The 14,181-nt window shown below is 32.8% G+C and overlaps 2 protein-coding genes across 3 annotated transcripts; one reads left to right on the forward strand and one right to left on the reverse strand.

Annotated features, from left to right (window-relative positions):
* Positions 1-3,047: 3,047 nt before the first annotated feature.
* LOC131169401 (uncharacterized mitochondrial protein AtMg00810-like) lies at positions 3,048-3,998 on the forward strand. The gene is made up of 3 exons (XM_058128623.1): positions 3,048-3,544; positions 3,776-3,899; positions 3,984-3,998. The coding sequence occupies exons 1-3, from the start codon at positions 3,048-3,050 to the stop codon at positions 3,996-3,998; spliced, it is 636 nt and encodes a 211-aa protein (XP_057984606.1).
* Positions 3,999-8,598: 4,600 nt separating this feature from the next.
* Positions 8,599-11,163, reverse strand: LOC110662945 (40S ribosomal protein S6). Of its 2 annotated transcripts, XM_021822119.2 has the most exons (6): positions 11,004-11,162; positions 10,843-10,907; positions 9,945-10,002; positions 9,739-9,847; positions 9,279-9,551; positions 8,599-9,113 (listed from the first exon to the last, which is right to left on the reverse strand). In XM_021822119.2, exons 1-6 carry the CDS (start codon positions 11,007-11,009, stop codon positions 8,875-8,877), a joined length of 750 nt encoding a protein of 249 aa, XP_021677811.1. In that variant the 5' UTR covers positions 11,010-11,162; the 3' UTR covers positions 8,599-8,874. The 2 variants fall into 2 exon arrangements, with proteins under 2 accessions (XP_021677811.1, XP_058010333.1); XM_058154350.1 differs by having other exon boundaries at positions 9,739-10,002; positions 11,004-11,163.
* Between the last annotated feature and the right edge of the window lie 3,018 nt (positions 11,164-14,181).

A 14,181-nucleotide genomic window follows, 5' to 3' on the forward strand; every position in this document is an offset into this window, starting at 1 on the left:
TTAATTTTGAACAGCAGAAGGTGAGTTAGAATTAGTTATTGTCCATCTAGAATGGCTTAAATAGCCAATCCAATAGGAGGAGGGGGGCACAATTGTTTACACTAAAAATAATTAAATTATTTATTAATTATTTTTAGGCCTAAAGAATTAATTAAATTAATTTTTGTGAAATTAATTAAATTTTATTAATTTAATTAATTTGTGGCCTAAGATAATTAATAATTTAATTAAAGGTGATTATTGGAGATAAGGAGGTTGACAGCAGTTGCAAGCAGTTCTAAGCGATTTCAGGGAGTGATCAAGTGATTGCAGGTAACTGTAGAACGTGGTAGAATGGGTTCCATAGTCTTTCAGGAGTCTTCCAGATACCAATAGACAAAACTATAAAAATTAGATACACTGCAACGTGAAAACCCTCGACACCCAACAACATTAACAACACAACTCAACTTGCAGTCTTTTGTCTTTACTTTTATCAGTCATTTATTTTTTCAAAGTTCTTACATTTAATTTCAAGCATTGTATTCTCTTTCCAATTAATTTGAACATCCTTTTGATTTCCGAATTACGTGCCTTTTTAATTTTTGGAGTGAGATTGATGAAACTATGTTCAGTATAGTCAGTTTCCACGATCGCTTGGTTTAGAAGTCAAAGTACAATCCAGGTGATATACTCAGTATTTGGCACGCCTGCACAATACTAAACTGTGTGATAGCCAAATCATTTTCTAAGGAAACACACTCACTAAAGGGCGTGGAGGAAAAAGGATGGGCCTTACTAGACAACAAGCTAATGTATCTGAGGCTGTGAATCTGTCTGAAGATACTACCACTACTGAGATGTTTTCCAATGAAGAGGCACAGACTCTAAGGCGTTTGCTATCACAACTTGAATCACAATCCACCACAGTTGCCTCTTCTAACTTCGTCAACTCAGGTAATGCTTTTCTTGCTAATCTTGTAAATTCTTTTTGAGTTATAGATTCTGGAGCAAATAAGTATATGACAGGCTCTTCAAATAAATTTATATCCTATTCTCCATGTTTAGGAAAAGAAAAAGTCCGCACTGCGGATAGATCCTTATCTAGTGTTTCTAGAACAAGTTCTATTAAATGCACCCCTAATATAAGTCTAAGTTTTGTTTTACATGTGCTTAGCTTTCCTATTAACCTCTTGTCTATCAGTTCAATCATAAAAGCTCTAAACTGCAAAATTGAATTTTTCCCAACTCACTGTGTATTTCAGGAATTTACGACAGGGAGAACGATTGGCAGTGATGGACTGCAAGATGGGCTATATCTCTTGAATGATTATGTTAGCTAGGCCATGTTGGGGCAATCTATGGGTGCTAAGGAACAAATTATCATGTGGCATAGGAGACTAGGACATCCTTCATTTATTGTGTTAGAAAAACTTTATCCTTTTCTGTTTAAACAATGCAAAACTGACTTGTTAGTATGTGATGCTTGTGAGTTAGCTAAACATACTAGATAATCTTATCATGTAATAAATAATAAGGTTTCAGTTCCTTTTATGACTATCAATTCTGATGTATGGGGGCCTACTCAAACTGTGTCTTTATCGGGTTATAGATGGTTTGTGAACCTTATTGATTGTTGCAGTAGGTTAACTTGGGTATATGTGATGAAAGAGAAAAATGAAGTTTTCTCTTGTTTCTAGCAATTCCATAAAATGATTAGTACACAGTTTAATGCTCATGTTAAAATATTGAGAACTGATAATGGTACATAATATATGAATGGAGTCTTTCAGGAGTATTTGAAGGCACATGGGATTTTACATCAGACTTGTTGTGTTAATACTAGTTCACAAAATGGGGTATCTGAGAGAAAAAATAGACACTTACTTGAGGTTGCTAGGTCTCTTATATTTACCATGAATGTTTCTAAACCTTACTGCGGGGATGCTATTCTTTCTGCTGCATATCTTGTTAATAGGATGCCTCTTCGGACATTGGAGTTTAAGAGTCCTTTAGAGGATTTGCAGGGTAAAAATTCATATACCGTTCCTCCAAAGGTATTTGGTTGTGTTTGCTTTGTTCATAAGCTTAATAGTGAGAAATTAGAACCCCGAGCCCTGAAATGTGTTTTTGTTGGTTATTTTAGCACTCAGAAGGGATATAGGTGTTATCATCCTCCTTCACGAAAATATTTTGTGAGTATGAACGTTACCTTCAGGGAATATGAATCTTATTTCCATCCACCTCTTCAGGAGGAGCATAGGAAGGAAGAAGTGTATTTTCCTTCATCCTCATCCTCTCCCAACCTTCAATTTTAGAAGGAGAATCTGGGTTTAGAGCCTATACCTAACAATGAAACTCAGGGAGAGTCACCTAAATCTCGAGAAAGACTGAAAAAGCAAGATTTGAGAACATATACTCGACAAAACAAAACAGATATAGCCATCGAGCAGGAGACTGCTGATCAACCGGAATCCATGGATTCAATTCCTAGACATCTTGAGGTATGTGATGAGTCTCCTTGGGCTCCTGATGAGTCTAATCTTCTTTCTTCTGATAATGATCTTGATATTCCTATTGCTCTCCAAAAAGGTATTAGGACCTGTACTAAACATCCCATTTCTAATTTCATCTCCTATAATTCTCGGTCTCCATCCTACAGAGTCTTTCTACTCTCTGTTTCCTCTATCTCTATCCCACAGCATTAGAAGAAAGCTTGCCTCGATCCAAAATCGAGGGCAACTATGGTGGAGGAGATGAAAGCTTTGGCAAAGAATGAGACATGGGAACGGGTTACTCTCCCACTGGAAAAGAAGCCAGTTGGATGCAAGTGGGTGTTCACTGTGAAGCACAGAGCAGATAGTTCAATTGAGAGGTATAAGGCCAAACTGGTAGCAAAAAGCTTTACACAGACATATGGAGTAGATTATCAAGAGACCTTTTCTCCTGTTGCTAAAATGAATATCATCAAAATTCTGTTGTCATGTGCAGCGAATCTTGAGTGGGACTTGCAGTAGTTTGATGTTAAAAATGCCTTTTTACATGGTGACCTAGAAGAAGAAGTGTATATGAAAATTCCTCCAGGGTTTGAGGATGAGAAGACCATAAGGAAAGTTTGCAAATTGAAAAAGGCTTTGTATGGTCTAAAACAGTCACCTAGAGTATGGTTTGATAGGTTCAGTAAAACGATGATCTCCTTTGGATACTGCCAAAGCAATGCTAATTATACCTTGTTTATGAGGCATCGTAGAGGCAAAATCACTCTACTTACTGTCTACGTGGATGATATTGTGGTAACTGGTGACAATAAAGAAGAAATGGCTCTTTTAAAGGAGCGCCTAGCACAGGAGTTTGAAATCAAAGATTTGGGAATGCTCAAGTACTTTCTTGGAATAGAGGTTGCCAGATCAGATAAGGGAATCTTTATTTCTCAAAGAAAGTATATCTTGGATCTGTTGGAAGAAACAGGAATGCTGGGCTGTAAACTGGCAGAGTCTCCTATTGAGGCCAATCATAAAGTGCAAGCTGGAGTTGGAAAATCAGTGAATTTAAGGAGATATCAGAGGTTGGTTAGCAAATTAATTTATCTTTCGCACACTAGACCGGACATAGCATATGCGGTTGGTCTAGTGAGCCAGTATATGCATAATCCTCGTGAATCTCATTTGGAGGTTGTTTTCCGCATCTTGTGATACCTAAAATCTACACCTGGGAAAGAACTTTTTTTCTCAAAGCATGGTCACCTTCATATTAAAGCCTTTACAGATGTAGATTGGGTTGGGTCTCTTGATAATAGGAGATCAACATCAGGATACTGTACCTTTGTTGGTGGTAATCTAATCACCTGGAGAAGTAAGAAGCAAAATGTGACGGCTAGATCCAGTACAAAGCGGAATTTAAGGCAATGGCTCAAGGCATCTGTGAGTTATTGTGGTTACAAAAGTTGATGGAAGAATTAAAATTGTTTGATGCTAATGGTTTGTTTTTGTTTTGTGATAACAAAGCTGCAATCAGTATAGTTCATAATCCAGTTCAACATTATCAGACCAAGCATATAGAGATCGATAAACACTTCATTAAAGAACAAATTATGAATAGTTCCTTAAGTGTCTCTTACGTAGATTCGAAAGATCAGTTAGCTGATGTAGGGGTGGCCACGGTTCAGGAACCGCCGGTTACGGTTCCTGAACCGCCGGTTTAGGTTTAGAGAAATATTGAACCTGAACCGAACCGCTAAGAGACGGTTTGAAGGGCGGTTCGTGAACCGCCGGTTTCGGTTCGAGCCCCGGTTTAAAACGGTTTAATAGGCGGTTTGGAGTTGGGCGGTTTGGAGCGGTTCAAGAGGCGGTTTAGGGCGGTTTGGGGGATGGTTTATGACGGTTTGATCAAAAAATGGGAGAAAAAAATTTGGTAAAATAAATATTTCAAAAAAAAAAAGAAGAAAATGATATTATTTGTATTTGTAATAAAAATTAATAAGAAATGTATAGAGTTAATTTAAAAAAATGATAGAAATTAAAAGAGATTAAATTAATTTTAGTTAAAAAAAAAAAAAAGGAAAAAGGGCTTGAACTTAATTTTGTAGAAATTAAGTTGCCTACGTATCCTCTTGGGGTTTAGAGGAATCAAAGCCCACGTAGTTCTCTTACCTTCTATTTAGAGTTAGATAACCCCCTTACCCTAATCACTTCCACAACCGCTCGATTCCGTTGTTGTTCCATCGGTTCCTATGTCATATAAATCTTCATTTCCTTCACGTGTGATCTCTTGTTGCCTTAAGGCTGCCTTAATCCAATCATCTAAACATGTTTGAGCTTCTAATGATTCAGGAACCATATTAGATCGTGTCTCATCTAATATACTACCACCTGCACTAAAAGCTTGTTCAACTGCAACTGTGGAGACTGGTGCTGCTAAAATTTGTTTAGCAATTAGTGCAAGGGTGGGAAAAGTATTTGCATGTCGACGCCACCAATCAAGTACTGGAAATTCTTTACCTGCACTATTATCACCAAACTCGAAAATAGTGGTTAAATAAATATCAAATTCAGAATTATTACCAAGGGATCCTCTAGGCCTTTTTTGCCTTTGTAATAAGGCACGATCACCCATGCTTATTCTAGAGGTTGGCTCATTCTGAACTTGACTAGAAGGCTGAGATTGAGAAACTAATTGTTGACTAGAAGAACAAAATTCACTATATAAATCAAAAATTAATTTTCTAATTTCAACAATTATTGCATGAATATCAAAATCAATCTCATCATCAAGATTTAAACATGAATAATAAAGAGACAAATAATCATTTAAACCATCTAATTTACATCTAGGATCAAAAACACAAGCAACAAGATAAAGTGGAGGAATATTTTGAAATAATTCAACCATTTTTTTTTCATGCTAGAAATGCAATCTTTTAAATTAACATCATTTTCATGGTCTTGCAATGCACCAATAATATTAAGACATTCAATCATAAATAAATGAGATGTAGGATAATAAACACCACTCAATGTATATGTAGCATCATTAAAAACTTTTAAAATATCCAAAAGTTTTGTACAAATGTCCCAATTTTGTGGATATAGTTGAACTTGTGGCACATTATTGCTAATAAATGTGCACAATAAATTTCTATATCCAAATGACTCATTTATTAATTCATATGTAGAATTCCAACGAGTGAGAACATCTCTTGGAAATCTTTTTAGTCTTCCGTTATTTATTTTATAAAATCTAGCACATTCTTTCATAATTTGTGGATGTCCCCATAAAAATGAAATTGCTTTTTTGATGGGAGAAATAAATTCATCAAGGGTTCTTAAACCATCTTGCATACACAAATTTAAAACATGACACGCACACCTAATATGAAAAAATTTTCCCCTAAAACTGGGTTGAAAAATTTTCTTAAGAACATTAATTGATGCAGAATTTGCAGCAGCATTATCAAATCAATTGAAAAAATTTTATAAACTAATCTATATTCTTCTAAAATATTTTTAATCATCCTATAAATATTATTAGTAGTATGTCTCTCATCAAAAACACGAAATGCAATTATTCTTTTTTGCATGATCCAATCATCACTAATCCAATGACATGTTATGCCCATATATGAATGCATTTGCCAATGATCACTCCAAATATCACTACAAATAGAAACTTGTGCACTCATATTTAAAAAAATTTCTTGTAATTCTTTTTTTCCTTTTTTAAATAAAGAAAAAACACTTCGTTTCAAAGTATTTCTAGGAATACGTTTTGCATTAGGATTTAAAGCATTTTGACAATAATTAATAAAACCAAGTTTTTCACCAAAATTAAATGATAAATGCTCAACACAAATCATTTTTGCTAATTCTTCTTTATTTTTTTGATCAGAATATTGAAATAAAGATTGAGATTTAGAATTTGTGTACCCGGATATTTGAGTTTGAGACTTATCATACCCAATTTTGGTCGGATGCTTTTGCTCCAAATGCCTATTGAATGTGCCATATCCACCTCCCATTTTGAACTTGTAGACTTGACCACAGTAATTGCAAATTACATCAAATGTATTTTCAGATCTTCGTTTTTTTGTAAAGTGGACTTTGAAAATGTCGAACGTGAGTGCTTTTTTTACTTCAACTTTCTCAGCTTGTTGATTTTGGCTTTCTTGAGTGTGGTGGAATAACTCTTGAACTTCAACATCATTATCATCATCCCCAATTTGCTCCATTATGTTGTCTAAATCAACTGCGGTAAGCTCATTTGGATTTGGGTATGTTGATTCACCAACCTTACTTTTCCCTTTGCTACTTGATGAACTTCCAAATCCACTACTTGCCATTTTCTAAAAAAAAAAAAAGGAATGATACTATGATAAAATTTGAAAAAAAAAATAGTATAGAGATAACAAAAAATAGAAGGTACTAGAAATTTGAAAAAAAAAGTGTAGAAGATAAAAAAAAAAATTAAAAATTTGCAAACAAAAAAATAGTGTAAAATTTTAAATTAAAAATTAGAGATAGTGAAAATTTTTATGAGTATATAAAAAAATAGAGTAATAAAGAAAATATTAAATTTTAATGATAGTATAAAAAAATAATAATAGAGTTATGGAATAAAATAATAGGATATAAGAAATTTTAATGAGTGTAAAAAAAAAATAAAGTGTAAAAATTTAGAGAATATTGAAAATTAAAGAGAGATTTGAGAATAATTGTGTAGAAAATTTGAGAGATTTGAGAGATTGGAGAGAATTTAAGAGTAGTGTGAATGAATTAAGTGGATGAATTGAGGTATTTATAGAGTTTTTATAAATTTTTTATTTCCAAAATTATCCCCAAAAAGTAATTATTTTTTTACTGTTATTAGGGACTAAAGGGTAATTTTACAATTAAAATAAAAAAAAAACAGTAACGGTAAAATTATTTACCGTTTGAGATTAAAATAATAAAAATAATTGATTTTTAAATTTAATAAATGATTTTGAAATTTAATAAATGATTAAAAAAAAAAAAAAAAAAAAAAAAAGAAAGAAATGACATTGAATAGACGTTTGCAGGGGTAGGAGGCTGCTGTGGGTGGCTGTGGCAGTGTGGGCAGTTGGCTGCAGTAAGGCACTGCCACTGCCACAGCAGTGTAATTTACTGTGTATGTTCTAATCGAACCGCCGGTTCGATTCGAGTTAAACTGACGGTTTTAATTCGAATCAAACCGACGGTTCAACGGTTTTGTAATATCTTGAACCTGAACCAAACCATGGAGGAACGATTTAGGTTCGATTTTATAACGGTTTCGGTTTTGACCGGTTTCGGTCCGGGTTTGACCGGTCCGGTTTCGGTTCGGTTCCGGTTCCAAACCGGACCGTGGCCACCACTAAGCTGATGTATTCACTGAAGGGTTAAATTGTAAAGGGTTAAATTGTAAGGTGTTTCATACCCTAGTTTGCAAGTTACGTATGTGCAACATATATGAACCAACTTGAAGGGTAATGTTGAAATCCCTTAATTAGAGCATTAACTATAAATTAAAATGTAAATTAGTGATATTAGGAATATTTGTATTTATTAACTTTTATTTTCTTTCCTATTAAGGCTATAGCCTTTGTGTATAAATTTGAATCATTGTAACACTGTGAAATACATCAAGAAATTCTTTAATTCTCTCTGATCTCAACACTTCTCTAGTCTCAACACTTCTTTTACTGGATATAGGCCACTTGGAAGTAGATAATTTTCCTGGGAAGCATCAACAAGTAATAAAATAGAACAGCTATTCTGGTATTCTAATGTTCACATAAAACTCACTCGCAAATATATCATCATTGTCGAATGCCAATGCTGCGAAGCTAGATCATTGATTAGTAAATCTAGTAAAAGTAACCAATTCTGGTAAATATAGAAGCTCAGAAGATAAAAGAGAATAACACATAGGTACAACGTAGACTACAAAAACCACAGCTTCATTAGGTGAGACGTACCTAATGATAAAGGTTCTCCAGAACATAAAGAATTCTTAACCCCAGATGATGATTCAACATTCCAGCTCAAAGAATGAAACAATCAACATCCATTAGCTGAAATTACACTTCGAAAAAGATCTATTTTGCTCAATCACGAGGGGGCAAAGTTGAAAAAGAATAAAAAGAAGAAACCTCGACTGTGCAGCAAATTACGCTGTCAACATGTATAAAACATAATCTACCATGAAACCAGGACTTAAAACAATTGAAAAAGAGACCACAATGAAATGGTTAACAATCCCATGACATATTAAAATGAAACCAAAACTTGCAGATGTTTGAAATTGTTATAAATGCAAGAAACATTTTAAGTTAATTCCCAAATTCTGAAGACCAATCAAACCTATTTAAGAAATAACATTACTCAAAGCAATATGAAAAATCTATGCCACAACAGAAGGCTTTGAGGCAGCAGATAGTCTAGATCTCTTCTTTGCCAAGCTCTCACTGCGGCGGTCACGCTGCTCCTTCAACCTGGTGGCAAGGAGCTTCTGATACTCAGCTGCCTCAGCCTTGGCCTTTGAAATTCTCTTCTTCTTCTCAGCTATTCTAGCACGCTTCCTTTGCAAAGTCAAGGGAGTCACCAACCTCTGAATTTTGGGAGCTTTGCTAACTTTCTTACCTGCCAACCCAGAAAACAGCACCTTATCAAATATATTTTTCAAAACTTCTGGTCTAAAGGAATCCACAATTATTACTTGTTTAATTAAGACAGTACTTTGTTCTCAGAAGAACATATCAAATTTAAATAAAATAATAAAAAGATAATCATGATATAGCTACTAACCAGATTTGGTTGTAAATGTTCGGCGGTAAGTGTTAACGTACTTCCGGACATCGTCCTCCTTTGAGAGGTTAAACAGTTTACGGATCTTTGATGCCCTCTTAGGACCTCTCATCCTAGGCTTCTCAATGTCTGTCAATCCAGGCAGATCATTCTCACCTTTCTTGACAATAACCAAGTTCAAAACTGAGAGATCTTGGCTAACAATGCATCCACGAACAGACTTCCTTCTACGCTCTCCATTTCGCCTGCCATATCCACGAAAGCAAGGGGTACCTGTCCACACAAGCATCATATTCAAATTGGTTCATCAAGTGAAAAACCAGCATCTTCTTCAAGAAAAGGCACACAAAACATGGCAGCATCTAACGATGACAACCACTGCCCCCACCTCCCCCTCCGACACAAAAAAAAAGGACAATAACCGCAAAAATACCACAAAACCAGGTATATAGCCACAAACCTCTGTGAAGCAAAAGTCGAACACGGCCAGGAGTTAGAACTCCTTGTTTCATTGGAAAACCCTGTTTGTCACAACCTCCCATTATCTTAAACACATAACCCTTGAACTCCTGAAAAATACATAAGAATGGATCAATATTGGGAACACACAGAATAGCATCACTATAAAACACTAGCTCAGACAGCAAACTGCTGGCAATATCATACCTCACCCAGGGCATCCCCACTGACTTCTTGTGAGATCCGTTTGTCAAAAAATGCACGGCTGTCATAAAAAACCTTAAACATGAGTTAAACTGAACTAGGCTGCTAAGATTTATGACTACCATTGCTTTTAGTACATAATGAAGTTACTCAAAATAATACGTTATAGAAGTTACAGCCATTTTCTTATTGTTTGTTATAGAAGTTGGAGCCATTTTCTTATTGTTTGCTTTTAGGTAAGATTAGCCAAGTCAGAATACAAAATAAACCATAGATGCACTTCAAGAATGAATTTTAGCATAGACAGAGAATTGAAACGTTTGAAATCCACCAAAACAATATTCTCTTGAACGTCTTATTAATTACTAAGCTAGCACAAATTAACCTGATAACCTCAGAAGCACAAGGGTAGAAATCATCTGTCATGTTACTTTAGGTTACAAATCACATTGGACACAATGCATACATTAATTTCCTAATAATTGACAAGCTTGTTGATTATGTTCTTTCCCTTTGTTTCTTCTAAGTGTACAAAGCAATAAAAATGGAAGTCCAACTGATAACTTTTATATAATTAACAAGAGCTGAGGCACACAATACATATTGAAGTTTTACCATTCCAGTAACCATGTTAAGACTACAATTTGGAAAATACAAGAACCAACAACCCCATTATACAATTCTACTACATTCAATTGGCTCATACAATTAAACTAAACAATGTAAGCATTTAGGCTGAATTAAACAAAGCTAGCTCTTTTCCTGAATCCAAACAACATATTTAAACCCATTCCCTTCCAGATACATAATTTATAAACGTTCTTGATCGCATAACTATTTTACTTCCACCATCTACAAGTGCAAATAACAACAACAATATATCAAAGAAAGAGATCCATACAGTTTCTGGTCATCATCTATCTCGAGCTTCTTCTGACACCCAGTGGTAGGATTTGCAATATTGAACTGTGAAGAGAGGGAAAGAGAAAGCAGATTAGCAAAATTGAGAGTTACAATTTTTGCTTAGGAGACAAAGAAAACTCTTAAGAGCACAAGAAAGACCTTCATTTTTTCAAGCGCAGGTTCTGTGAGGGAAGAGAAATTGTCCTGCTGCTCTAGTAGCTCAAATCCTCCCTGTCCCTGTGTGTAGCAAATTAGGGTTTTGGGTCCTTTATATATAAACAAGCAAAATTATGGTGTGATTCACAAATCTGTTTGAATGTGTGAGTGTTATTAACAAGCTAACACGTGTAATCATGATTGGTCTGTGCGTTCGATGGGGAATAGGAATGGCGCTCAGACTCGGTATTATGATTACGATTCTCGGTATTATGATTACGATTCTAACTGATGTACAGTGGATTGCCTCCCTTTATAGCAAGTGTTCAATGGGCCTTTTTGGGCTCCCATAAGTAAATTTACTTTGCGTTAGAAAGCCTAAATAGAAATTATTAAAGGGTTTGTGTGGTATTATTATTGGATAATTATTAAAAAAATTATATATTAATTAGAGAGTATTAAAAATTAATTTAAAATTAAATTTAATATATTATAATAATAAAAATTTTAAAATAATTGAATAAATTTTTTTGATACTATTTAAAATATATTTTTTCTAAAAAAATATTTTTTTATCAGAATTTTAATGCCAAGCCCTAACCTATATATATTATTATGTTATTTTAACAATTTAAATATGTTATTTCAATATTCTGATTAAGAATTTTATTAATGACCTATGATAACATAAAAATTTTAACAATCAACATTAACTTATTCTATTTCCACCTCGCAGATGGCCTGAAAATGTTTATGGAGTTAAGTTGATTGTGAGTTGTGTTGCTCTTGTTGATTCCGAGGTTGAGACTCATTCCTTGTGCTTCGATCATAGTGATTCTTCCCTGCTCGCTGTTGGCTCGGTGCCTGCTGACAGCAAAAGTTTTTCTTCTACATCGAGTCTCATCTGTAAATCTGGGCCGCCCTGCTCTAGAGCTTCCAACTTGTGGTGCTTATGGGCATTTTGGTTGATGGCCTAGGTAGCTTTTGTAGATCTGTGCTTCCTTGTATATGGGCCAATGGCCTACTATGTGCTACTTTTCAGCCCATCGATGAATTATTATACTTGATAAAAAAAAAAAAAAGAGAATAAATGATGACAAATTATTAAGTATTCTAAGTGCATATGCACTCTCACTCATCGAGTTATAAGTCTTACACTCTTAAATTTAGAAAATAATAATTTTTTTTAATAATAAATATACTATTTTTTAGCACAATGAGTACACCCACTATCTCTCTTTTTCTTTTTCCATCTCTCCCTTCCTTTCACTTCTTCCCCTTCCACTTCTTTGTTCCCTCTCCTTCTCTTTATGCCTAATAACACCACATTCTTTTATTGTTCTTTGGCGTCTCTTCAAATGCACCTCTCTTACGTCTCCCATCTTCGCCTCTGTCATCCTCTTATCCCTATCTCTCTTTCCATTTATGTTTCTCTGTCTCTCTCTCAATCCACATTCATTTCTCTTTCCTCTTCTTCTCATTCAAAATTCTCCCTCATCTCCATCTTTATCACACTTTACCGATAGACATTTAAAATATTTTTTATATTTTTTAGTATTTAGAGTACTCATAAAAATGAATTAATAAAAAATATTTTTCTGATCAAAAGGAAAATTAATTATTTAAAAAAAAATAAAGAAAAAGTCATTTTTTTATTTTTTAAATTTTTATAATTTAAAAAAATATTTTTCATAAAAAATATTTTTTATATATAAATTAGTTTTTTAAAACAAATGAACCCTAAATTAAAAATTAATTATATAATTGAAGAACTTAAAAAAGGCCATTATTATGTAAATTTTTTTTAATCATCTTTCTGGTTTGTTGTGATTTGCGAAGGGTGACTACCACTAAACTTATTTCTCAATTATAGATATTTTCAAATTAATTTATATATATCAAAATAAAATTTTATTTTCATATAATTATAAATTTACATTTCTCTAAATTAATTTATATATTTATAAATATTATTTATAATATTCTTTTAACAGAACCAAATTCTAACTGATGAAACTATCTTTTAGTGGACGAGATAAATTATGATAGAACACTGTGATATCATAGTTGATCTCGTGTTAAGTCGTTGAAAGCAACCTTAGCCAACATCTTAGACATTGACAATTTTACATTTTCCTAAACTATTGGAACTGAGGTTTACACATGGCAGAATTCAACTAATTAGAAACTCCAAATTAGTAAAATGTATCCATCCACATCATATCATTAAATCATTAAAAACTATTCATCCACAATCCATTCTCTAATATTCCAAAAAAACAAAAATTAAAAAAAGAATAATTTCCTTTTCTCCATTCTTTTTTTTAAGTTAGGTATTTTTAAGTTAGGTGTGTTTACGATAATTTTATTATATCTATTAATTATAATAAATATCGTATAAATTTTATTAAAATTAGCAGTCAAATTTTATTTATTATATATATAATGATTATATAAAGTAAATTTTCACCTTATACATAAACTATACAATGAAATAAGAGTAAATATTACACGTAGTCACTCAATTCACGAGTGTTTTATAAAAATTATTAAATTTTAATTTATTTTATGAAATTAATTAAATTTTAATTTAATTTTATAAAAATTATTGTAATACCAAATTAAAGGTCTCTATATTAACCTAACTTATCCATTATTTTACAAACAAAATTATCTTTTTTTTAAAAAAAAAAAAGATGCACAAAATGTTCCAACTACCTCTCTCTCACTCTCAAACTCGTCTCCTTCTTTCGTTTCTTTTTCATCAATAACTATTGGTCAGGTAATTTTATTTATAAAATAATTTATAGGTTAGTAGATTAACTTGAAAACCTTCAATTTCTAGTTATAATAATTTTTATAAAATAAAATTAAAATTTAATGAGTTTTATGAAAATATTTATAAAATTAAGTAACTACATATAATAATTACTTAATAAAATAATAATCTCCTTCTTGCGTTATGGTGAAAATTCTAATTCAGATTATAATAGAAGTAACCAATATAAAACGAGATAGTGTCTGCTCAGGCTGTCACACATACGACCAAATTGAAGTAAACTATGAGATCATGGATTATATTATAATAAATTTTATAAGCATAGGTGTTCATTTTTCACAGGGGATTTTTTTTTCAATTAATTATGCAATAAAATATGGAGAAAATTAATGTTAATTAAAG

The sequence above is a fragment of the Hevea brasiliensis genome, chromosome 10, assembly GCF_030052815.1.
Source record: "Hevea brasiliensis isolate MT/VB/25A 57/8 chromosome 10, ASM3005281v1, whole genome shotgun sequence".
Taxonomy (NCBI): Eukaryota; Viridiplantae; Streptophyta; class Magnoliopsida; order Malpighiales; family Euphorbiaceae; genus Hevea; species Hevea brasiliensis.